Raw genomic sequence first — 25,269 nt, 5'->3', positions numbered from 1 at the left:
TTATTAACTTTATGATCTAAGACCATAGTTTAAAGGTTACTGCCACAAGACAGTTCAAGAATAAAATCTGGATATCACTACAGATACTTAACGATATTGTGATTCCTGATAGTACTGAATTCTTATTCAAATGGTTGGTCGCAGAAAGTTCAGTGAATTTTACTCTTTATCTGTCTACCCTGGATAAATCTAGTACGTCGAATGAAGCTTGAAGAAGTGAATGTGTAGCCACAATGTCTCAGTCAGTGACAATCAATGTAGTGTGAGAATATTGTTCAATATGGATACAATTTGGAATCTTACCAGGCTGAGGCTGTGGCTGGGGTTGTGGCTGTGGCTGGGGTTGTGGCTGCGGCTGTGGCTGCTCAGGAATGCCTCCTGGTTGCTGTGGCTGACCATCTGGCTGCTGTGGGAAACCACCAGGCTGCTGAGGGTAGCCACCTGGCTGTTGAGGGTAGCCACCTGGCTGTTGAGGGTAGCCACCTGGCTGTTGTGGGTAGCCACCTGGCTGCTGAGGGTAGCCACCTGGCTGCTGAGGATAGCCACCAGGTTGCTGAGGATAGCCACCAGGCTGTTGAGGGTAGCCACCTGGCTGTTGAGGGTAGCCACCTGGCTGCTGTGGGTAGCCACCTGGTTGCTGTGGGTAGCCACCTGGCTGTTGAGGGTAGCTGCCAGGCTGCTGAGGATAACCACCTGGCTGTTGAGGATATCCACCTGGCTGCTGTGGGTAGCCACCACCTGGCTGCTGTGGGTAGCCACCACCTGGCTGCTGAGGAACCTGAATCCACACATTTCCGGGCTGTGGTGGAGGGGGTGCTGATGGGCCTACTCCCTGCTGCACGACGGCGATCTGTACTTGGCGTTGCTGGTCTTCATCTGACACTGATGCGGGAGCTCCTGCGACAACAATATTATTTTAGACTATGCTATAAATCACAGTCTTATAGCTGTTATTCTGTATGTTTTCATTTAGGCTACTGAGGAACTTCAGCTATGTTATCTGAGGGTATGTACTTGATAGCACTGGCCACCACTAGGAGAATTGGAGGAAGAGGATTTTGGAATCTTCATTTTTTCCTCGTATCAGCAAATAAATCTAAGTATAAGATAGTAGGGACGCAATTAAAAGTGTATCTATGGTCTGTTGTTTATAGATACAGAATCCAGTACTGTCTGGTATCAGAGGTGCATATATATGGCCTATGGCATGTGGCTTGATAAAGACTATCTTGGAAGCTTGTGCTTAAAGGACTGGACGATTCTCACCATCGTATAATTTTAAAATAAAAATTTCTTGGTGACAAAGCCTCAGGATCTCTTGTGTGGTTGTAGCAATACTGGAGGTCGATAATTAATGCAGCGGGCTCGTCTCCTTCGCTGGAGAGGTCTTCCTGGGATAAGTTATAGAGATTTTCAGTGGAATTAATATACAAATTTAAAAACTCCAATTTAATTGCGCTAAACTGACTTATTTTTGGACGAATATGGAGAAGTTATGAAAATATATAAGACCTGAAGTAGATGACTTGCTCTGCGTAAACATGAGTCTGCTGCTGTTATGGTTAGTAACACAGTGTTGCCTAAACTTCACTCCATTTTATTTTTATATTATAATATGAAATAAAACTTTCAAATGTTGGAAAAAGCTGCTATTTCTTTTGCTTTTCATTTTTATCATATCACATTATGTATTTACCAGTTAGTAAACGAATCTATGAATAGAGTGGTTTGTTGATAAATATAAAAGTATTATTAAGGTTTGAGGACTGCAAGTGTGAAATAGACTATGGTGGGCTGTGTTATGCTGTGCATTCAACAACTGTGATTAGAGTGCATTGGCAAACAAATGCTTGAGGTTGTATTTGTATGACATATTATATTATTCCACAAGCTGGTGTTTCTGTAGACGAGTCTCGTCCAGGAGGCAGAAAATCCCTGCAACATCTCTGGTGAGACTGTAGTCACTACGAGAAAGTGTGATACTGCTACCTACGTTTTGATCTTGAACATAAATGCAGCTTTTGTCATTCTTTGCATCAGATTACAACGCCAAAGAGTGATAGTTTGATTTCAAGGCGCAAGTACTTGACACACCTGACGTGTCTTTTATCTATAACTAACAGTCAAATGAAAACGAGTAAGTTTATTGTTTCAAAAGTAATCGCCATAACTGTTAATACATTACCCTCCTATGAGACAAGACGCTTAGTGTCTTCATGGAAAAATCTTTACGGTTACCTACGGAGTCACGGTTGTATCCAGGCACGCTCCTCTTCGTCAGGAGCAAATCGATGGTCAATCTTGTCTTTCTACAGGGCACAAAAATATGGAACTCGCATGGAAAGACATCGGGAATGTCTGGAGGATGCGTAAAGGCGTCCCAGCGAAACTTCTTCACCTTCGTTTCGACTACGCTGCAGAACTTTTGCTGGGAAACCCTTACACACCCTCTACGCAGTCCCGATCTCTCCTCATGCGATTTTCATATTTTTGGAGCCCTGAAGAAAGACATTCGTGGCGGTCGATTTGTTTCGGACGAAGAAGTTCACGCCTGGGTACAATCATGGTTCTTCAAACATGCGGCACTGACCTTCTTATCTCACAGTCGGGTAAATGTGTTAACAAAAAAAAAAAATAAAAAAAAAAAATATGGCTCTGAGCACTATGGGACTCAACTGCTGAGGTCATTAGTCCCCTACAACTTAGAACTAGTTAAACCTAACTAACCTAAGGACATCACAAACATCCATGCCCGAGGCAGGATTCGAACCTGCGACCGTAGCGGTCTTGCGGTTCCAGACTGCAGCGCCTTTAACAGCACGGCCACCTCGGCCGGCAATGTGTTAACAGCTGTGGCGGTTATTTTTGATATAATAAACAGTTTACTTACTTTTTTCCGTATGTCTCGTTTTCGTTTGACTGCCCTTATATGTTAGTCTTGTGCGTATAACAAATATGGTATGATGCACAACATTCGTATTCCATGTTTAGTGACAGATCCTCCTATAAGAGTATTTTTAAGCTGTTCTTGGACCACGATAAGGCAAGAGTATATCATCTCCAGTGCGTCCATGCTTAGTAAATACTGCGGTTTCGAACCTACTTTAGAGTTCATGCGTGCTTCACTTTACGTTGCTAATAGTAAAATGGTAAGATTTATGATTTGCAAACAAAAATTAAGAGTTTTCCAAAAATCAAATTATTGTAAACTGGTGTTACAGGACGTGGGTGTAGGACAGCTACAACTGCATCAGTTTTAGTAACCATGCTAATCAAGTGATACCTAGTGCCATAGTCATATATTAGATAGTTTCAACAGAACAAATTTATGCTCTACTTGCTGTATATGGTTTGTGTTTCGCATTTTGATGATCTCAAGATGTTCATTTGTACAAGTGACAAGCACTGGTAAGAACAGAGAAAGATAATATTTGCAAAAGTTATCTTGTGCGCGTCAAGGGATAGGTACTTCATTTTCATTTTGAGGTCCAGTGAACAGACTGTGAGTCTGAGATGCAAGAACGAAGCTAGATCACAGTTGTGCCGTTGTTTGGCGATACAGTTGGCTTCCTCGGGTGGCCGCTTCGCCAGGGAAGCCGGCGTCACGGCCCACCTGCTTCCCATTGTCTAAAGGCCGGCAGCCAAAAACACTTCTCTCTAGCCATCTGCATGCGACTAATCGAAACTCGTCTTCGCTCCATCAGACAGAGTTGTTCACTGGTGATTCTCTACCTAGCTTAATACCCCCCCCCCCCATTCAGTTTCTGTGCTTAAGGTACATGCGGTTGTATTGCTGGCACTTAAGGCCACCCTTTACGACTTTCTTCTGTATGCAATATTAACAATAAAATACTAATAATGACAACAAACTTTGTTGAATTTAGTACAACCATCGCTTTAAGACAGCACCCATCTTGGTCCGCCAGCTGTCTGATATACTACGAATATAGACTGACACGAATAATATCTGCCTACTGGCCCATAGTACCGAAAGGAGATTGATGTTTAACATATCATCAACTTCAAGGCCGTTAGAGAAGGAGCACTAGCTCAGTTGTATAACGGTTGCAAAAGAAATTGAACCTCCTGCACATACCATTCAGCATTTTACTGAATTAGTTAGGATTTATCAAGGGCAGTCGTGAATGTTGATGGTCGGCCTAGGATTTGAACTTCGAACCAACCAAATGTGAGTCTATTGTCTTAATATCGTAAACCATGAGGTTTACGTGTAGGTAAGTTTGAGCGGAACTTCACACAGGTCCTCTTTGGAGGGACACAAGTTAGAGGAGAATAAAGCTTTTCTGTATTGTAAGGCACACTTGTGGAAGTATAGCTGTCATTCGTTGTCAGAACACGTGGGTAAACACGAGTTTTAGTTTTTGCGTCTTTAATGTCCCGTCTGGGAATCAAGCTAGACTCTGGCATTTGCGATCGTTCGGACCAAGTATTCTCGAACTGTTCGGGGAAACAGATGTGGGAGTATGAAATATCACAGCAGATCATAAGAGATGCTAGAATAGAACGCTGTGTGTAGATGCGAGATATCTGGGATAGAGTCCTAGGTCTGTTATGTAGTGTAGGGATCGGATTCGTAAAAAATTGTCTCTTTTAGGAACAGTCATTAGTAACTGGTTCGGTATCTTCAGACCACAGCACTACAAACATTGCAACTACAGGTAGTGAACTTTGTTACGAGTCGCATAGATTTAGTTCCGTGGCTGATGTCCAAATGAATATATTTTGGTCAGAGTTGCACTCAGGAAAAGACTTTTGATCTTCTTCGAGGATCCACATCAGAAGACGTTGTGGCGTAGGGTTAAATGCATTACTAAGGAACATAGTGAAGGGACGAGTTTGTCCACTGGTAAAGCCACTGAAATAACGACCGGGAAGAGACGAATTCGAATACTAGTCCAGTCATCTCGGTTAAAGTTTTTCGTGAATTTCTTAAATAAACTTCTGATGGATATCGAGTTAGTTCTTTCATAAGCGGTGTCCGGCTACATCAACCAACACAAGTGGCATCGTTTCTGTCGTGCCGTACGTCAGAGTCAAAGGAAATTATGATATAGAGCGAAAGATAAAACATACATGAGATAATGGAAGTTCTAAGATAGAAAGAACTGGGTTTGTCGTCTCGTGAGCGACGAGGTCCATAAACACAGGAACACAGGGTGGAATGAATGAGGATGGGGAAGGAACTTCACAATCAAAGAAACTACCTCGGCATTTGCTTTGTGTGACTCGGGAAAACCACGGAAACCTAAATATAGATGCCCGGACGGGGCTCTGAACCCTGCTTCTGCCGAATGAGAGTCAAGAGTCTTACTATTGCGCCATCTCGCTCCGTTCGAGGATTGGAATTCTACTGTAGGGATATAAGAAATTTTAACCCTTTAATTGATGGTCTTGTTCTCAAGAAGCACTTGTTTACAGTACCCACTGTACGAGCACTAAAGGGTCCAACTTCATTTTAACTGGCATTGTTGCTCATAGTGACCCACTGATTACGCACAATTGGTAGTGCCTACCTGTGCAGCGCAATAATTTGTTACAAGCTGGCACATATTAAGTGATCTGCAGGACGGCAAGTGCTTCATACTTGTTTGTTTCATTGCAAACGAGGGAAAAGTTTCCCGCAGGATTTGTCAATTCACTTGAATAAAATTTATACAAGTACGTTCAGCCGATTCACAGAAAAATAGAGTAATACTTTAAGCACTGTAGCCTTTCTTTCTTTCTTTCACTGGTGCCATGTCCCTCGCTGACGCAGGGTCGGATTTGTTAGGAACGGATTTGGCAAGGCTAGTGGAAAGGGGCGGCCGGATGCCCTTCCTGCCGCCACCCCGTACCCCCCAGGACGGAATTAGTGTACCCCAACTGTCTGCGTCGAGTGTAATTAATGGAATAGTGCGAGCGTGTTCAGATATTTGCGAGTCGTGCAACTGAGGCGGAACGTGGGGACCAACCCGGTATTCACCTAGCGGGATGTGGAAAACCGCCTAAAAACCACATCCAGGCTGGCCGGCACACCGACCGACGACGGTAATCCGCCGGGAGGATTCGATCCGGGTCCGGCGCGCCTTACCCGAGTCCAGGAAGCAGCGCATTAGCGCTCTCGGCTAACCTGGCGGGTACTTTAGGCACTATAGTATTTTTGTAAAATAAATTAAAGCGTGTTTATATAAATAGTTCATTAAATTTGTGACGTTAACTCAGACCAGAGCCCCTGGAAGTCCCGTCAGTGCCGACCGACTACCGTATCATCCTCTGCCAATGGTGTTATTGGGTGCAGCATGGAGGGCAGGGAGTCGACATACTGCTCTCCCGGCCGATGTCAAGTTTCGTGACCTCTAGGCCTTGCCACTCGGTCTAGTAGCTCCTCAGCTGGTACCACGAGGCTAAGTGTACCCGTTCCAGTCTCCCGACCGAGGAAAGGTACCTGGCAGTATCGGGAATCGAATCCGGCTCCACTGTGTGGCAGTCAGACACGGCGACAAATCAGCTACGTAGACGGATGCAATGACTTCCCAGGGTCCTTATTTACTACAGAAAAAAACACAACAATAATTTGTTTATAAAACTTTTGAACCAGTGCCAAATAACATCATGTACATGAATCCCATGCTCTTTTTCAGTAGTGCGATAACGAAGCGGTTATCGCAGAATTAAGGCGTATCGCCTCCTTATCTGAGGCTGCTGGAGATGGCAAGATACACTCGTTCTTGAATAAGAATATTGGAATAATTTAAATTGTCCTCTTGCCCACATGTATCAGGAAGCGAAATGCCAAGTTAGCGGTTGCCTCAGTTTAGTGTTCCACGAAACGCGATGTCATAAGTCCTGCACAAGCTGTAGGTGGTGACTAAGACTGGAGCGGCGGAATGCCAAGAAAAGCGGTGAAGAAGCGGCGCAGTACGGTAGCAGAGGCAGTTGGCTGTTGGTATGCAGCGGGCGCCACAACGTATCGCGAGGTCCATCGTGTGCTGGCGCGGCCTCTCTGCACCTCCGCCGCCTGCCCAAATATATGACTGCCTCGCGGAGGTGGCCGGGTCGAGGCAGCGGGCTTTGTTTTCTTTCTTTTCCGTTTTCCTTGGCCAACGGCTGCGCTCCAGCTAATCGTAAAGCAACGGCCGACGTGGCGATTTCCTGTTATGCGTGCGGGCTAGGCCGTTGGCCTCCGGCCACCTTGTTTAGCTTTAGATCGGGCGCGCCTTCCGTATCGGCTATCTCCCTTTTATGGTGAAGTAGTTTACAAAGTTGTAGCGCGTCAACGTGGATACGATCGCATCGATAATGGACATAGTTCGCCTGCAGATCACGAACTCGTCGTAAAGCTTCGCTTCTCTGCAGTTGTTGCGATAATAGTACAATTTTCATAATGCGCTCGTCGTTATCAGTGCTCCAGCATTAGTCACGCTATTACGGGATTGGTCCAGCATCCGGTATTCGGAACCGATTTTCGCTTCAGGTCGCATCTTTATACTTCGCAAGCCACTGTATAGTGCATTCGTTAGCAGGATTTGAACCTGACACTGAGCGATGTTGTTAAGACGCTGGACTCGTATTCTGAAGGACGGCTGTTCAGATCCTTGTCCAGCTACCGACATTCAGGTTTTGTATGTAACCCAGAATTGCTTAAGGGAAATGCTGGTATGGCTCCTTTGCAAATGATAGTGGTTTTTCCTTCCCCAGTCCAAACTTATGCTCCGTATTTAATCGATACCTACATCTAGATATACAGTGTGTAAATGATACTGTATTCAAAGCACCACAGTGGTATAGGTGAAGTCGAGACTGAAAAATTGGTAGCCGGCCGGTGTGGCCGAGCGGTACTAGGCGCTTCAGTCTGGAGCCGCGCGACCGCTACGGTCGCAGGTTCGAATCCTGCATCTGGCATGGATGTGTGTGATGTCCTTAGGTTAGTTAGGTTTAAGTAGTTCTAAGTTCTAGGGGACTGATGACCTCAGATGTTAAGTCCCATAGTGCTCAGAGCCATTTGAACCATTTGGTATAGGACACTTGCGGTCCATCAAGCTGGGGAAAAGCCTCAAATTGGCCCTCAAAATCCACCTGAGCTGAAGCGCAAGCACGCCACGCAGATGCTGGCTAAAATCGTCTTTGAATATTAACAGCCTCTTGTTCTGGCACTCAGAAAATGTTAAATTGACATGTGTAAATTCTGCCTCCAAGTATTGTGAATCTAAACACCATAAAATTAACATTAAAAATTAACATTAAGAATTAACATGTAAATCTTCTTACTACGAAACTCTTGTGCTTATGAGGGTTAAGCTGAGATTGTATTGTAAACGTAATTAGTTATTGCATTTCCTCTACAAACGCGTTTTTCTTTCATTATCCTCACGGGAAAGTTCAAATTAATAATGCCAACGAAATAGTTGACTAAGATAGTGGCGCAAGAGAGCAAGACGTTATTGAAAATTTCGCGCGGCACGTAGCTTTGGTGGCTTTTACAGGCCATTTTGAACTTTGTTCCTGGCTTGATACAGCGCAAGTGTTCCATATCAAACTGTTCGTCTTGCCTTCCCCCAGACCACGGTGGTACACTGTAAAACGTTATCGTTTACACCCGGCGTAGTCCGCAAACCATGCATGGTAGAGCATCTTTCGTGTTAATATTAGCATTTGTCTGTTATATTCCATTCACGAACCGAACAAGGGAAAATGAGTCTTGCTAGGTGCTCTTATGTGTCTAGTATTCTCACGTCCTTGTGCGAAATACACGGTAGAGGCAGCAGAATTGTCGAAAATTCTTTCCGAATATCGGTTCTCTAAATTTACCTTACGCTTTCGTGAGAACTAAGCCGTTCTTCGTCGAGAGGTTCCCCTTAAAGATCCCCGAGAATCTATTTTACCCTTTCGTGTGGGCTACACCCACCTGTTACGCTACCAGCAGCCCTTCTCTGAATTCGGTCTATTTCTGCTATCACCCTAGCTTCATAAATACGCCAAACTCTGCAGTGCTCTACAACTGCTTTTGTATGTAATTTCCTTCACAGATACACTCTCGCAGAAACCTTGCAACAAATCGAAGTCTTCTATTAGTCTTTGTTACTCTTGATCTTAGTGTCCCTGCGGTTGCGTATCGTTTGTTATTGTTACCACTACACATTTACATGAAGCAGCGTGCTCCTGATTTTACCCACTATTCATTCAATTGAAGACTGTTTACTTCTTTCTTTTTCCCAAACTCAGGAAAAGGGCTATGGAGACAGATTAAGGGATCTCTCGTTGGCGCCCGTAGCAAGTTCTTCGTGAAGTAGGTTTTCCGTTGCCTTCCTCAAACGTGATAAGAATTTCAAGCGCGTACCTGTTCATGTGAATGACTGTGATAATGCTTGTACAGCTTAGCGTTGTGTTTTTAAAGCTTTGGGGAATGGAGAGGATGAAAGCCGAAGCCTGCACTAGCCTATTCCCTCGGATACCACAATGTCGGCAGCCGACTTTAACGTCCTACCCGAATGATGGTTTACTATTAACATTATCACTTGCCATTATTCAATTAGACACTGCAGAAAGATTTGGAGTCCCATACCGTGGTGGAAAGTCTAGTGATCAGGAATCTGGCGCCTTCAGATACTAGCGGTGACCATTTCTACCTCCACATTGACTCTAATCGACTATCTCCGAAGGAAGGTAGGAATATTGGGGTTTAATAACCCGTCGACATCAAGATCATTAGTGACGATACTACCTAAGAGTAGAGCGCCATCGTACATACGTGTCAGCGACCTGGGCTACGGAAGCGGGCAGTGTACTTATACCACACGATAACGTATTTATGAAGTTTTTGTTACGTTTCGAAAGTCATACAGTAGCTCTGATTTATGGAGATCCTAGCAAATAGAGGATACACTACACTTCGATACCGCACAATGTCAAGTTTTAAGAAATGTCCTAGCTACTGCAACAATCTGAACGAATTGGGTCACTTTAAACTATTGAACTCGTGTATTGTGGGAGTGAACTGCAAACTTGCAATCTGAGATTTTGACTGATCTTTTCAGTGGTTTCAGTGAATCATGTCAGGCGAGGATAAGCCATTGAAGAACGCTATGTTCAAATTCTTGCTCCATTCCTGTCAGAACGAACACGTGCTAATATTTAGATGTCCATAGGACTTTAAACACTAACAGTCTATCCTCGTTTTCCATTTAAGTGGCCAACGAATCATCGTACGGCTAGTAGTTTAGTTGTTCATTTATTTAAGCGTCAGTATCAACGATAAATAAGAGATAATCAGTACAACCATTCACCGAACGACGCAGCTGAAAATTCATCACAGATATCTATCTGTAGGATCACTGTTGCAAAATCAAAGGCGGTTTCATTAAGTCACTTGAGGCAAATACTGGGATGGTTCCTTTGCAAGAGACAAGGCCTATTTCCTTTCCCATCCTTTCCCTATTTGAACTTGTGCTCCATCTCTAATGACTTCCTCATCGACGGGACGTTAAACTGTGATCATCCTTCCGTCTTTGAATATGGCCTTCGCTACATCAATTTCGAGACCGCGAAGAAGTTCGAATGTCAAGCCCGTAAATGTACTGGTCCTCCGCTACGAAACCCAGAACTGCAGACCGTAGGTCGTAAGGCTTCCCGGAAGCGTGAGAAGGCAGGCGGTGGCAGTGCGTCGGCCTAACGCGGGACGCGTTGGCTGGACACGCACGCGGGAGCCGGTCGGACGAGTTGGCATTCCGGAGGGACGGCGACAGCGTACCTGCTGGCTCCACCTACGAGGACGAAATTGCGGGTGCGCTTATAACGGGAGCACCCACGCCGGCCATCGGCCTCGCCCTCTCGGGTTACGCCGCGCTCCACTTCCACCTGCCCTCCGAGACCGGACGCTGGCCGCATCTTCTCAGTCCCAAGTCGACTCGCCTGTTGAAAGACTAGGGTCGTTAATCAATAGAATTAACAGTTCAGGCAGTAGCAACTCTTTAACGAACAACGCTTGTGAGGCGCGGTTTTATAGTAACAAATAGCTGCCTGCCGCATTTAAGTTGGTCATTCGAGACGTGCTGTCACTGCTGTCGGAGACTGTACCTCTCGTTGTACGAGAAGATGCTGTGGTTTCGAAACACCTTCCCACTTCGAGATCGATGTCCATGAGCATCTGAACATAGATTCTCTCGTCGCTGCTTTGGAAGGAGAAGGGAGAGGTAGTTACGTTTCTACATCTGCATTTAAATTTGCGTATATACTCCGCAAGCCACTACACAGCGCATAGTGGAGGCTACTTCGTTTCAATATTACCAATTTTCTCTATTATTCCAATCGTGCATTGAGCGAGAACAAATAAAATTGACTATATGCCTCTGTATGTACCCCAATGTCGCTATTCTTATTCTCATGAGTCCTATGCGAGATTATCGCTGGCGGTCATGCAATCGCCCTCTCATGCTGGTACTCTGAATTTGCTCAACGGCGGCAACAGCGTCGTCTCTCCTCCAAAGATCTCCGTTTAAGATCTCCGAACATCTCTACTAGACTTTCCTGAGGGCTCTGCCGACATGATAACAATCTAGCAGTGCAAATGTTCAAATGGCTCTGAGCACTATGGGACTTAACACCTGAGGTCATCAGTCCCCTAGAACTTAGAACTACTTAAACCTAACTAACCTAAGGATATCACACACATCCATGCCCGTGGCAGGATTCGAACCTGCGACCGGAGCGGTCGCGCGGTTCCAGACTGAAGCGCCAAGAACCGCTCGGCCACCACGGCCGGCAATCTAGCAGTGCATCTCTGAATTCGTTCCATGTCCACTATCACGTGTACTTGGTTAGGACTCAGGTTGCAGTCTTGTCTTGTATCGGATTTTCTTTAAACATGAATTCCACTTTCCCAGAACATTACCCAAAGCCTACCATTCGCCTTCCGTAGCACTGGATTTATGTTCCTTTTTACACTTAAGGAAGAAAGTAATTTTCACATGATGTGTCACTACCTAGTAACACAGCGCTATGAAAACTGGACCATTCATAGAAAGAACTGCTACAGTATAAAAGATAACCGAAAGTAATACGCAAGGCAACGAATGGAAATGTCACTTTTATTCAAAGACAGTAGTTACACTGTAGTAACCGTTCTCATGATTGTCCCCTGGACATTCAGAAAGGTGGGGCATGGTTCTTAATAGAGTGTGTGATCACCACAGACGACGATGCACGCTCTGCAACGTGTTCCCGTCCTTTCCTCAAGGTTGGTTAAGGGTTCTTATGGTGAAGCGTTCCATTCCTCCACCAGTGAGGTTGACAGTTGCTGAATGGTCATTGGTTCGTATAGATCTGGTGCGATACGTCTCCCCAATGCATCCCATCCCATAAGTGCTCGAAAGGATTTAAGTGGGGCGAACGGGCAGGTCAGTCCATTCGCCAAATATCCTGAAGTTCCAGGAGCCCCTCTACCTACGCTGTTTCGATGCAGTCGTGCATTGTTATTCATAAAAAATGAAGTTAGCGCTGAATGAAACCCCGAAAAGACGAACACGAGGAAGGAGCAGACTGTCACAGTATCGTTGACCGGTGACTGCAGAGTGTTCACAGATTTACAAGTCAGTTCGCCAATGCACTATTATGCCTTTCCACGCCATAACTCCTGGACCAGCTAAACGTTAATGTTGACAGTGTCCCTGGGTGCATTACGTGTTTCCCCCTCTCGCCATATGAGGGTAAGTTCAGAATTGTAGAACACGATCGTTTTGCTGGTCCAGGTGTTGTGGAGTGGGGAGGCATAATATTGCACTGGCGTACTGATCTCCAGATCTTTGAACACGGTACATTTAATGTACTCCTTCCCCATGTGCGTCTTTTCTGCGGTGCATTCGGCCTTGACTTCATTTTTATGGATGACAAAGTGCGACCATATCGAACTGCGCAGGTGGAGGAGCTCTTGGAATGAGGGGATATTTTGGTGAATGGACTGGCCTACTCGTTCTCCGACTTAAATCCCATCGAACACGTATGAGACACATTGGGAAGACATATTTAAGCACTCTCACATGAACCAACGTCCATCCGGCAATTGTCAGCCGCGCTGGTGAAGGAAAGAAACCCCTTACGGTCAGAATTCCTTACTGAACTTGTGGGCAGCATGATGGGAGCACATTGCAGAGCGTGCAGTGCCGTCCTTGGTGATCACACACCCTACTAAGAACCACGTCTCGCCTTTTGTAATGTCCAGAGGACCATCATGAATCGCTGAGACTTCAATGTAGTTATTTGAATAGAAGTGGCATTTCTGTTCGTCTCATTGCTTTGTCCTTCCCGTTACATTCTGTATTATACTGTATCAGTTCTTTGCACGTGTGGGCTACGTCTAATACGATACTTGACTTTGACACATCATGCGAAAGTTACTTGCGTGCTTATATTTTTTTTGCACACCAGTGTATGTATATCGCTTGCTAGAACTGTGCCTAGATATTTATACAATGTGACCTGCTCCGGATGTTCGCCAGGATTTCGCATGGACGTTAACTGTCCTTCCCGAATAAACGGGCCGGAGTGGCCGAGGGGTTCTAGGCGCTACAGTCTGGAACCGCGCGACCGCTACGGTCACAGGTTCGAATCCTGCCTCGGGCATGGATGTGTGTGATGTCCTTAGGTTAGTTAGGTTTAAGTAGTTCTAAGTTCTAGGGGACTGATGACCTTAGAAGTTAAGTCCCATAGTGCTCAGAACCATTTGAACCTAATAAACGATACACGGTTGCCTGTGATGTATCCACGCTGTATATTTCCCTGTAGGGGTTGCGTGAAGTTATTGGTGTATAAACTCTTAGTAGAAACAGAAGAGGAACTGCTGTTTAGGATCTTAACTGTCTGTTTCTATGTACGACAAACAACACAAAGATCTGAGATTATGACAAAATGTTATGCACCGTTATAATGAAAGATTTCAAACTGGCGGTTGAACATAGCTGTGGGCTTAAGTTGTTGCTACGAACAGTAAGTTGCTTATAATTGATAAAGAACTAAAGATTCATTCTCCTTATCTCGAATAATTCAATTTATGACGCTCAATGATCGGCGTAATTTTGACCCTAGAGGCTTGGGACACGTCATCTGTACCAACTGGTTCGTCGCAGCATCCTTAGATTGAATGTTCAAATGTGGGGCAGTCAGTAGCTTTCGAAGCCTGCATCCATTATCTTCTTTTAGAACAAGCAACATATTCAGGAGGATGGAATGGGATTTACATTCTTCTGGGGCAAGGTCCTCACGACCAAAGAATATGTTCACATTGGCGTCTCAGATACAGGACAGTTTGGGCCACATTTCACTCGCATTCGGTAGGAGCAGGGTTCTAATCACCGTCCGGAATTCTATATTTAGATTACCCGTGATTTTCCTAAATTAAGTTACATGAATTCTCGTATTTTTCCTTCGGAAGAGTCATAGCACATCCTCTCGTTTAGTGTTCCCTCTCTAATCACTTCGTTGTCAATAAGGCGTTAAAATCTGCCATTTCTTTAACCTTTCGATCATGTCCGAAAGCAAACTATAAAGCGTAATCATCTGTGATATGCTTCTAGTGGTCGATTTTAAACACTGCTGGGCGAGTGGACACTGTATCTATTGTAGCTCTTAGTGACGTTATTACGGGGTGTAAAAGACAAATCATATAGATTGGATTGCTAGCTCCTGAATAGGTCGAAAGAAACAATTGTCAAACGAAAGTTTGGAATAGAATTTTATTCAGATTACAATGTACAAGTAAACTAAAATATTTATTGGAAATACGTAAGTGTTAGAGTTTTCATTACGTATGTTGTAATCGAGCAGCAACCACGTCACTATTTGGCAGACAAACAGAGACGTGTTCGCGAATCTTGGAAGCTGAGTCTCGAATCACTCTCAAAGCAACTTTATCTTGGTCACGTTACTCAGAAAGTTGGTATGACCCGCCGGCGGAAGCGGCTCAGTGCTTCCAGGAATATGCAAGCACAGGGCAAGGCCGCAGGAATCTACCTCCAGTCGTTTTCCAGGAGAAGCCAACCGCAAAGTTAGGGAACAGTCTTGCTAACAGTTTGAGCAGTCAGCAGCTCACTTTCCAGTTCACGTCATTGTATTCGAGTACTGTTCCTATGCTTTTCTGTTATGCCGTAAGCGCAGACACCCTCAGAACCCTAATAGGCTAAAAATTAGCGCTTTACGCTCTTTGAAAACACTCAGTGTGAGACGCAGAAGACTGAAAAACAATTGATCCTGCAGTACGTTACTAGTGTTTCTTTATCTGCACCGAACAGTTGGTAGGTTCTCCTGTGCTAAATAAAGGCATTCTCTAGGTTTAGAGCGGGCAGGGTGAGCCAGTTCAACTCGACTGAATAACAGCTTACTCTACTACTAATTTTTCCATTCTTCTAGTCAAGTGCAGCGCGAGTTCACAAGACACACAACACTGATTACTTATCAATCTAACATATGTGGTACACCTTCTGGTGACGTCACACTGTTAATCTTTTACAATATTAAGTGAGACATTAACTAGACACATGTAATGGCAGTTTAATTGACTAATTTCTATTGCTTTCGCTGTCGACAAGGTATTAAAAATCAAAAGAAAATTGACGAAAATTAAGGGGGAGCGTTAGCCTACACCTAAGGATTAGAGCAGTGCTATTACATAGGGCTGTTATGATACCGTCCGATGGTTAAATATATTGCCTTGCAGCTGAAGTGATGGCAAAGTCTGTTACCGTATCACAGAAATTGCTTCCTTTTCTTTGCAGGCCATCTCGATCAAATTCGTGGGTCGTGCATAGAACGAATGAGAGGTTAAGTTATCGCTTTTCAAATAAGCAACCAGTACGACGACGACTGTAATAAAGATTGCGGCCGTGACAGGGCGTAATATTTCGTGGTCGGTAAGGCGGTCGTTTGCGCCGACGAGGTTCTTGTTTTGTTACAGCAATCAGCGGTTGCTCCTCCTTCTCTTAGCTGACTACTTGGAGCCTATCCCGTAGCGTCTGCAGCAGGCCCGTGTTACAGGGAACAGTTCCAAAACGCTACCAGTTCCAGCTACCGAAACTACAACAAACGGTACTCAGAAGTCGAAATAATGAAACCTAGAAAATTTTAGTAGATAGGTAACTTTGAAACCACTTTTCATAAGACTACCAGAACAAAACTATCCAAATGTAGCTGAAATAGTCTTCTAACAGATCAACCAAGTACCTTATATATTTTACTTGGTTGTTGTTAGGAGCAAAATATTCTAGTTTCCTATTATTTGGAGACTGCAAGCCTATCACTGTTGAACCCTTCATACGGGAGCCATTGGGGGATGGTTGATTTCAATGCGTGTGTTCATGTTATCGTTTGAGAAAATTAACTAAGAAACAATTTCTTGAAGTTTGCGTAGTTAAATGTTTCCCTTTTATGTCGAAAATAGCCAGCACTGCATTTAGCTTACAACTTTTAAGTTTCTGCTGTCTAATTTTCAGGGGCTACTGATGCCGTTCTTTATACATTGCAGTGAGAAATACACTCTAGGTGCTCCTTCGTAACAGAACTCTCTTGTGATACGAAATATTATATGTCAAGTTGCATTAGGATGTTCACAAATTATTTATCTTCACGTGAGTTTAATCACCCGATCATCTCGGGAGGAGTAGTGTTAGCAAGGAAGTGTTTGTACTTGGTAGATGTTGCGTTAGAGACTTGGAGCAGGCTGGCTGTGGAGCGCATGCGGCCTCGGTCCCTTACCTTGGTTGGCGGCGTCGGTCCTGTGGTAGGGCGGGTACGCAGCAGTGGCCGCAGAGACCACCGCCAGCACCAGGAGGAAACACATCTGCACACGCCGGCTCATGACGTTACCTTGCAATGTCACGGCCGCGCGCTACCGCCTTATATACGCGGGTGCGTCAACCCCGGACCCCCTGCGCGCAAAAAGACGACCGCCTGGCTAGAATGAGAGAGGAAGAGAATTAGAAAAGGAAGAAGAGAGCGAGACGATTTTTGCAAAAGGACTGTGCCTCCCCTTCCCCGAGCAGCGCATTGACCGCGCCTTCCGCCCGTCCGCAGATTCGCGCGTCCCCATTGGACGGCCGCTCTGCGGCTGGCCAATCCGGGCCGGCCGGGGTGGCTCTCGGCATTCGCGAATCAGCATGTTTCAACATAGTTCTGCGCCACCACTAATATGCGCGCCGGTATCTCCTTATTCTGCTTCCATCCAATGTCCGCGCTAACATAGAGAAACGGTCTTTGTAATTTTCAACGCAAATTTCCAGCTGTGTTCTCCTTTTAGGACATCCGTGACCTATCGCATTATACGGAACATTTAATGTCCCGACGCCGAACATTAAACATTTTGACAAGATCTATTGTCGGTTTATTACTATATTGCTGTTTGGCGACCAGGGTACTGACTCAGGTGGGATAGTACTCGTGTTAACGTCTTTATTGCAACAGATTAAACCAGATAAGCACCAAATGCTTTTAGTGTAACGATACCCAGTCATTTCACAGTCTTCTTTAGTTTCAAGTCTCCGAATAAAGCGATGTTAAATGCAAAAAAATTGTTCAAATGGCTCTGAGCACTATGGGACTTAACTGCTGAGGTCATCAGTCCCCTAGAACTTAGAACTACTTAAACCCAACTAACCTTAGGACATCATACACATCCATGCCCGAAGCAGGATTCGAACCTGCGACCGTAGCGGTCGCGCGGTTCCAGACTGTAGCGCCTAGAACCGCTCGGCCACTCCGGCCGGCATGTTAAATGCAACAGCCAGATTAGTCGATCATTATTCCTAAGTAGTACGATAAAGTCGCATAAATCATTTGTGTGTTCTATTCACTCCATAATCGTGCAGTATTATAAGAAAATGAGTATGGTACGTCCTATTCACTATTAGTAGCAAAACGTGGCAGTCATAGATATATACCAGGTTGGATCAAAACGTAAAGCCTCCTGTGTCATATAAAATTAATAATGAACACATAACAGCGATATTGCCGGCCGAGTGGTTCTAGGTGCTTCAGTCTGGAACCGCGCGACCGCTACGGTCGCAGGTTCGAATCCTGCCTCGGGCATGGATGTGTGTGATGTCTTTAGGTTAGTTAGGATTAAGTAGTTCTAAGTTCTAGGAGACTGATAACCTCAGATGTTAAGTCCCATAGTGCTCAGAGCCATTTGAACCATTTTGAACAGCGATATTCGTATAGATCATAACCTAACTGTCGTCTGCCCGACACTGCCGTTCAAAATACAGTAGCCACAATACATTTGTACACATCTGCACCATCGTTGAACTCAGGCAAGAAAACCAACTTCGAAAAATTCAGAGTTTTGTTTCTTGACTCTCACAATGATTTTAAAGCAATCACAATCATGAACTCTAACACCTCTTTAGCCTCGAATCACTTCATCACCAAGTCCTCCATTGGTATCTGTAACAGATGTCGGCCGGTGTCTGCGCGGCTTACTTGCAACACCCATTTCTCCGTTACCAATTTTTTTCACCCAACTTCGCAAATTGCTTATGTCCATTACAGCACCTCATACGCTTTATTCATGGATGTGGTTAAACTAGCTTTAAAATTGTGGATCAAAAAGTAGACCCCTAAATTATTCCAAACTGGTTTTGATACCTGGGTTCAATAATGGCCCAAATGTGTACAAATGCATGGTGACTATGTTGAAGGCTAGTGTTGTGTGGAGTACATTTCAGGCTATGAGCCTTACTAATTCCGCTGTTGTACGTTCATTATTAAAGTTTTATGACACAGTAGGAATTATTTTTTGATCCACCCTCGTACTACGTTTCTGACGTTGACCTCTTGACATCCACGAAACAATACAAACAATTGACTTAGGCGACAAAAGTCATGGGATAGCAATATGCACATATACAGATGGAAGTAGTATCGCGTACACAAGGTACAAAAGGGCAGTGCTTTGGCGGAGCTGTCATTCATGTGAAAAGCATTCCGGCGTAATTATGACCACACGGCGGAAATTAACCGACTTTACGCGCGGAATGGTAGTTGGAGCTAGATGCATGGGACATTCTATTTCTGCCGGCGTGAGTGGCCGTGCGGTTCTAGGCGCTACAGTCTGGAACCGAGCGACCGCTACGGTCGCAGGTTCGAATCATGCCTCGGGCATGGATGTGTGTGATGTCCTTAGGTTAGTTACGTTTAATTAGTTCTAAGTTCTAGGCGACTGATGACCTCAGAAGTTAAGTCGCATAGTGCTCAGAGCCATTTGAACCATTCTATTTCTGAAATCGTTACGGAATTCAAAATTCTGAGATTCACAATGTGAAGAGTGTGTCGAGAATACAAGATTTTACGTATTACCTCTCCCCAAGGACACCGCAGTGGCCGACGGCCTTCGCTTAACGACCGAGAGCAGTGGCGTTTGCATAGAGTTGTCAGTACTAATAGACAAGTAACACTGCTTGAAATAACCTCGGAAACAATGTGGAACCTACGATGAACGTATCCGTTAGGAAAGCGAGGCGACATTTGGCGTTAATGGACAGTGACAGCAGACGACCGACGCGAGTGCTTTTCCTAACAGCTCAACATCGCATGCAGTGCCTCCCCTGGGTTCATGACCGAATCAGTTGGACCCTAGATGACTGGAAACTGTGCTCTGGTGGGACGAGTCCCGAATTCAATTGGTAAGAGCTGATGGTAGCGTTCGAATGTGGTGCAGGCCCCACGAACCCACGAAGCCATGGACCCTAGTTATCAACAAGCACTATGCAAGTTGGTGGTGGTTCCATAATGGTGTGGGTTGTGTTTACATGGAATGGACTGGGTCCTCTGGTCAAACTGAACCGATCAATGACTAGACATAGTTACGTTCGGCTACTTGGAAACCATTTGCAGCCATTCATGGACATCACGTTCGCAAACAACGATGGAATTTTTATGGATGACGATGCGCGTTGCCAACGGGCCACTTGGCCACCCAGACTGCCCGACATGAATCCCATCGAACATTATTGATCATAAACGAGGGGTCAGTTCGTGCACAAAATCCTGCACCGACAATACTTTCGCAGTTACAGACGGCTATGGACGCAGTATGGCCCAATATCTCTACAGGGGGCGACTTGTTGAGTCCATGCACACGTCGAGTTGCTGCACTTCGCCGGGAAAAAGGAGGTCCGACACGGTATTAGGAGGTATGCCATTACTTTTGTCACCCAGTGTACTGTTATCACGATAGCATTCAACTTGCCGTTCACGTTATTTGCAAAAATGAATTTGCAAGCAGAATTCTTGATGCTGCCATGTGAGGTATTAATGAAAACGTTGAATGGTACCGTATGCTGAAAACGAGCGAGGAATCAAAGCGGTTAAGCCACTAGAGTCGCATTCGGGAAGAGTAGGGTTCAAAACAACTTCTGGTTATCCACATTTATCATTTCCGTAGTTTTCATAAATCGATAAAGACGAATACCAGGATGGTTCCTTTGAGGCGGTCACAGCCGATTTTCTTCGTCATACTTGTTTATGCCACATACCCTCCATGTCTAATGATCTCGTCGTCGACGGGGCGTAAACGATAGTTTTCCGTCCTCCATTACTTTGAATGCGAAAGATTGCGTAGGAGACACACGGAGATCGTTACGGAGGTGGTGTCGTTAAGTTCACGATCATCATACTTAATGCCCACGTCAAGCATAAAATTACAAACCGCTTCGCAGCGTCTCACGAAGGGAGGGCATGTGATTCTGCTGATCCGATTATTTCTATTCGTGAAGAGCAAGATACATACTGGCACAGGATGTCACCATCTCTCTTCTCTCAATATCCTACAAGTCAAACATGACGCCGCACTGTACACATACTTATTACAGCCACCCACACTCAACAGATACACCGGAGACACAACGGTTGTACACCACGTGGAAAGAGGCCCTTGTGTGAGGAGGAAGAAAACCCTTCCCGAATTGACGGTTGAACAACCTCTTGGGATCTCCCAGCTATAAATGCTCTGCAACTGTTTATGTGTTTCTGAGATTGCAACAGATTGCTTACCGTCTGTTAACTCCCAGATATCGACAGTGATGTAGGTCGCAGACAGCGTTTACTAGTCAAGAGGTGTTGAATGCTTGACTTATACATTTATTAGCACTTCAGTAGGCTATTTCGATTAGTGACCAGTAAGGGTCTAATTTTATCCATAATTCACAACTGCATATGGCTCAAATGGCTCTGAGCACTATGGGACTTAACATCTGAGGTCATCAGTCCCCTATAACTTAGAACTACTTAAACCTAACTAACCTAAGGACATCACACACATCCATGCCCTAGGCAGGATTCGAATCTGCGACCGTAGCGGTAGCGCGGTTCCAGACTAAAGCGCCTAGAACCGCTCGGCCACATCGGCCGGCTTCACAGCTGCTGCTGTGTCTATATAGAATTTATTGGAATTATAATAACCTTCGCATTCAGCCACAAATACGAATATAGGTGCTTTACTATCGTACAGAATGCATTTCAGTCATTTTGTTCCATCGGCACCTGTATTTGATTTTTATATCAGTTCACTTACTCGTAAGCGAGCCTACGACATAGAAATGTCGGTTCTTATTACAGAAAGTTGCGTCGAAATTTAATGTGTTATTTATTAATGATATACGAAACAGTGTAACAGTCAAATGGTTCAAATGGCTCTGAGCACTATGGGACTTAACTTCTGAGGTCATCAGTCCCCTAGAACTTAGAACTACTTAAACCTAACTAACCTAAGGACATCACACACATCCATGCCCGAGGCAGGATTCGAACCTGCGACCGTAGTGGTCGCGCGGTTCCAGGCTGTAGCGCCTAGAACCACGTGTAACAGTCCAGTAGTAAGAACATGCAGGAAGAAATATAATTCCAGAAAACAAGAGCCCCAAAAAGTAGTACACTGGTCTGCTAAATTATAGACGAGACAAATAAATTAAAGTAACACATTAACAAGTCTGTGGAAATACATGAAAGTGCGGGAGCATGTTGCCAGACTCTCCCAATCGTGCACAGAAAGCTGGACGTCACATGGCGGGACCATATCGCCAAATGGAGCTGGCCCCAGAACACGATGCAGTTGAAGGAATGGGCAAAGACACTGTGTGTCAGTCGGCGACGAGATACTGTACACTATGATGTTTTCCGTTGTAGCATGCTCCCACAGGGGAAGAATCCACGGAAAACTGGAAAAATGATGAAGTGTGACGAATGTAGACCAGGAGATTGGTATTGTCCACCGAATTGTTTCACTTGCATGGGGAGCGTTTTTAAAGATAGGCACTGCTGGCCGAAGGAGAGGACGTAGTCGACCATAGTCAACTACAGCAGCGGATCACAGTTACGTCGTGAATCAGGAAAGAAGGGACCCAAGCCAAACAGCGGCTGCAATTACAACCAAATTTAAAGGGACTGTCGAGCGCACAATTTCTCGTTCCACAGTGGCAAAGTGACTGCATGGGAGTTGTCTCTCTGTCAGACGCCCACAACATTGTGTTCCATTGACACACGCACAAAGGTGGCACTGTTTGCAATGGTGCGAAGAGCATAGAGACTAGACCAACGAGGAGTGAGGTCACGTGCTCTCCTGGGATGAGAGCAGATTCAGTTTGAGTAGTGATTTTGGACGTATCTTAATATGAAGAGAGATGGGAACGCAAGGAACACTGTCAAACGTAATCGTTTCGGCGATCCAGGTGTTAATGGTGTGGGGAGGCGCGGGGAGGCGTGCCGAACTCCAAATCTTTGAACATGGTGCATTCACCAATCAATTTAGTTGTGACACTGTACTCCTCCATGTGCGTCTTTTCATGGGTACATTCGGCCCTACTTTTTTTATGGATAGCAATGCGCGATCGCAGTGAACAGCGCAAGTGGAGGAACTCTTGGAAAGAGAAGATATTCGGCTCATGGATTGGTTTACCCGTTCCCGCGACGTAATCTCATCGAATACATTTGGGAAGCGTTGGGGAGACCTTCTGCAGTCCGTTCACAGGCACCAGCGACCATACAGCAGTTGCCAAGCGTGCTAATGGAACAATGGAACGCTTCACCACGAAAACACTTTGCCAACTTTGTGGCAAGCATGGAAGCACGTTTAACACTTTTGTCGTTCGTGATACATAGCAGGTCTGCCGTCGCTGTCTACTGAGACACCGTGGATGAGAAGAGTGGTGTGCGGCCAGCTCTCCTCCGCATGTGAACTCACCCTCAATATAAGCCCCGCATTCTGCTCACAGTGTGGCCCCATTTCCACCGATAACAGCACTTATTTGCTAATTTCATTAAATTTTGTAATCACTCAGAGAGAATCATATACGGTACCTTCTCAATCCGACAAGTTTCATTTAGTTTTATCGTCCCCTTACGCATTGTTCACTTTTTGCAAGGCATTTTATTAGTGAATGGGAAAAATGCTAAGTTGCAGTGCAGTTTGGAATCTGTGTTAAACTGCAGATCCCCCTGGAAATGGGTGGGTAAGTCAGTTGAGTGATTGGAGGGAGGCGAGGGAATAGCACTTACAGTAGGAACATGACTAGAAAAGCACTACAGAATTTAAACCTGCATTAATTTGACAACAGATTTGAAAAGAATGTAAATCTGGGTGGTCATTTAGCATGCCAAATCATCCTCCTTTTGATACAGAAACCGTTTTAAAGTTATCCTAAATCATCTTCCATTTGTCTAGTTCGATACTTAACCACGTTGTCGACAGAATATTAAATCTTAATAGTCTTTCCTTCTTTCTCATTAAGGGTGATAAGTTGTAACTATGTAGAACAACTGCTCTCGACCCTAAGTGCCAGTGTTTTATGGATAGCTCTGACCCATTCAGCAGACCAACTCAAACCTTCCTTCTACTCATCCCAAATACCACAGAGGCACTCATATTATGCTGGGCGACTAACACTGACAGGGAGTGGATATATTGGAGACTGATTTGACAGTTGCAGAGTTTGAGACGTGGGAGTGATCTACTGAATAACTGACCATACTCTTTTCCTAATGGTTAAGTTACATAACCGAGTCAGAAGAGTAAGCGCAGAAATGATAGTAGAACATATTCTTAGTACGTGCTCTGCTTAATTTAATGTTTATTGATGAAAACGCCATTTAATCCTACCTTTAGATCGGTAGATGTTTGACTTTTAATTGAGCACTTGTCTCAGAATTCGCTGGGTTGTATGATTGCCACTTCTGACCATCGGAACGCTGAGGGCAGCCAAGCGTCTGGTAAAAATGTAAGTCACCCATGGGGGAGCTGGAACAAAGGAATAGGAGGGACCTAGAATCTTCGAGCAGGAATACTACCGGAAAATCTCAAGTGAGATGCAGTTTATAGGGGCATATACCCATCAAAAATAGATGGTGGGACCTGTCTCAGGCCATTAATGGTGGAAGATGCAAAAATAGTCCATCCAGAAAAATACTTTTTTGAGGAGATAGTTTGATCGTAAGTTATTTCAGTCATTATTGCTAGAGGGCTTGTACTGTAGGAACTCGTGTGTAGCATAATCCCATCAAAACTGTGTGTATCAAGGGAAATTACGGTATTAGGGGACGTGTTGTGTCTAACGTCACAATCGGCTAAAAATGATAAGTAGGGATTGCAGGCCCTTGCTCAGGGCAGAATGCGACATATGTTGACTTATAGCTGATCGCAGTTACACTTCAGTTGTGCAATTAGCTTTTTTATTGTTCGTATTATGTTGGAAAAGTCAGACTATGAACAATCTATGTAGTAAGTGACTTTAATTGGTTGTTTGAAGTTATACTTTTGACTGTGACGATATCTACAGCCATAGTTTAAACGAGCGTATTTTATGTCGCGTCGTTATGTGATGTTTCACCTTGTTGATAGTAAGTACAACGATGACGGTGGTGAACTTCCTCAGTGTTGTGTTGAAAGGTCGCTGACAACAATTTTGGTCAGGACTGTGTGTGTGTCTACCTTTATCGTCCTGGAGAATATGGGTGGGTTTCAATACCAAGCAGATTCAGAACTACCCTGGTGTTTCAATTCAATAGTCCCCCGTGGCAGCAGTATTATTGTGGTCTCAGATCCGAGTCACTAGTGAGTTAAATTTAAAAGTGGTTCTTGTCAACTGGTATTAGCAGCTACCGTATATGTTCTGGGGATTCCACTGTGTGGCAATTGTACCTTTGCTTTTGTCTTGTTACTACTGTACGCCAAACTAATCAGAGAGTATAGGGCTGCAATAATAAAGTTCGTTTTTATCAGAGAAGTGTGTTATTTATTTG

The 25,269-nt window shown here is 44.7% G+C and overlaps 1 protein-coding gene across 3 annotated transcripts in view; it reads right to left on the bottom strand.

Moving 5' to 3' along the window:
• The window catches only part of LOC126470226 (uncharacterized), a 44,537-nt gene that overhangs the window by 13,344 nt on the left and 5,924 nt on the right, over positions 1-25,269 (bottom strand). The window contains exons 2-4 of one of the 3 annotated variants that reach the window (XM_050097912.1): positions 16,738-16,936; positions 610-897; positions 304-525 (exon numbers count right to left, since the gene is read on the bottom strand). In XM_050097912.1, coding sequence (XP_049953869.1) covers positions 304-525; positions 610-897; positions 16,738-16,840 — 613 coding nt within the window. In that variant the 5' untranslated portion in view covers positions 16,841-16,936. Of the gene's footprint in view, positions 1-303; positions 898-16,737; positions 16,937-25,269 lie in introns of all 3 variants that reach the window. The other 2 variants (XM_050097915.1, XM_050097911.1) reach the window with 2 other exon arrangements.

This window comes from Schistocerca serialis, chromosome 3, assembly GCF_023864345.2.
Source record: "Schistocerca serialis cubense isolate TAMUIC-IGC-003099 chromosome 3, iqSchSeri2.2, whole genome shotgun sequence".
In the NCBI taxonomy this organism is placed as follows: domain Eukaryota; kingdom Metazoa; phylum Arthropoda; class Insecta; order Orthoptera; family Acrididae; genus Schistocerca; species Schistocerca serialis.
This window is presented reverse-complemented; position numbering and strand designations above follow the sequence as displayed.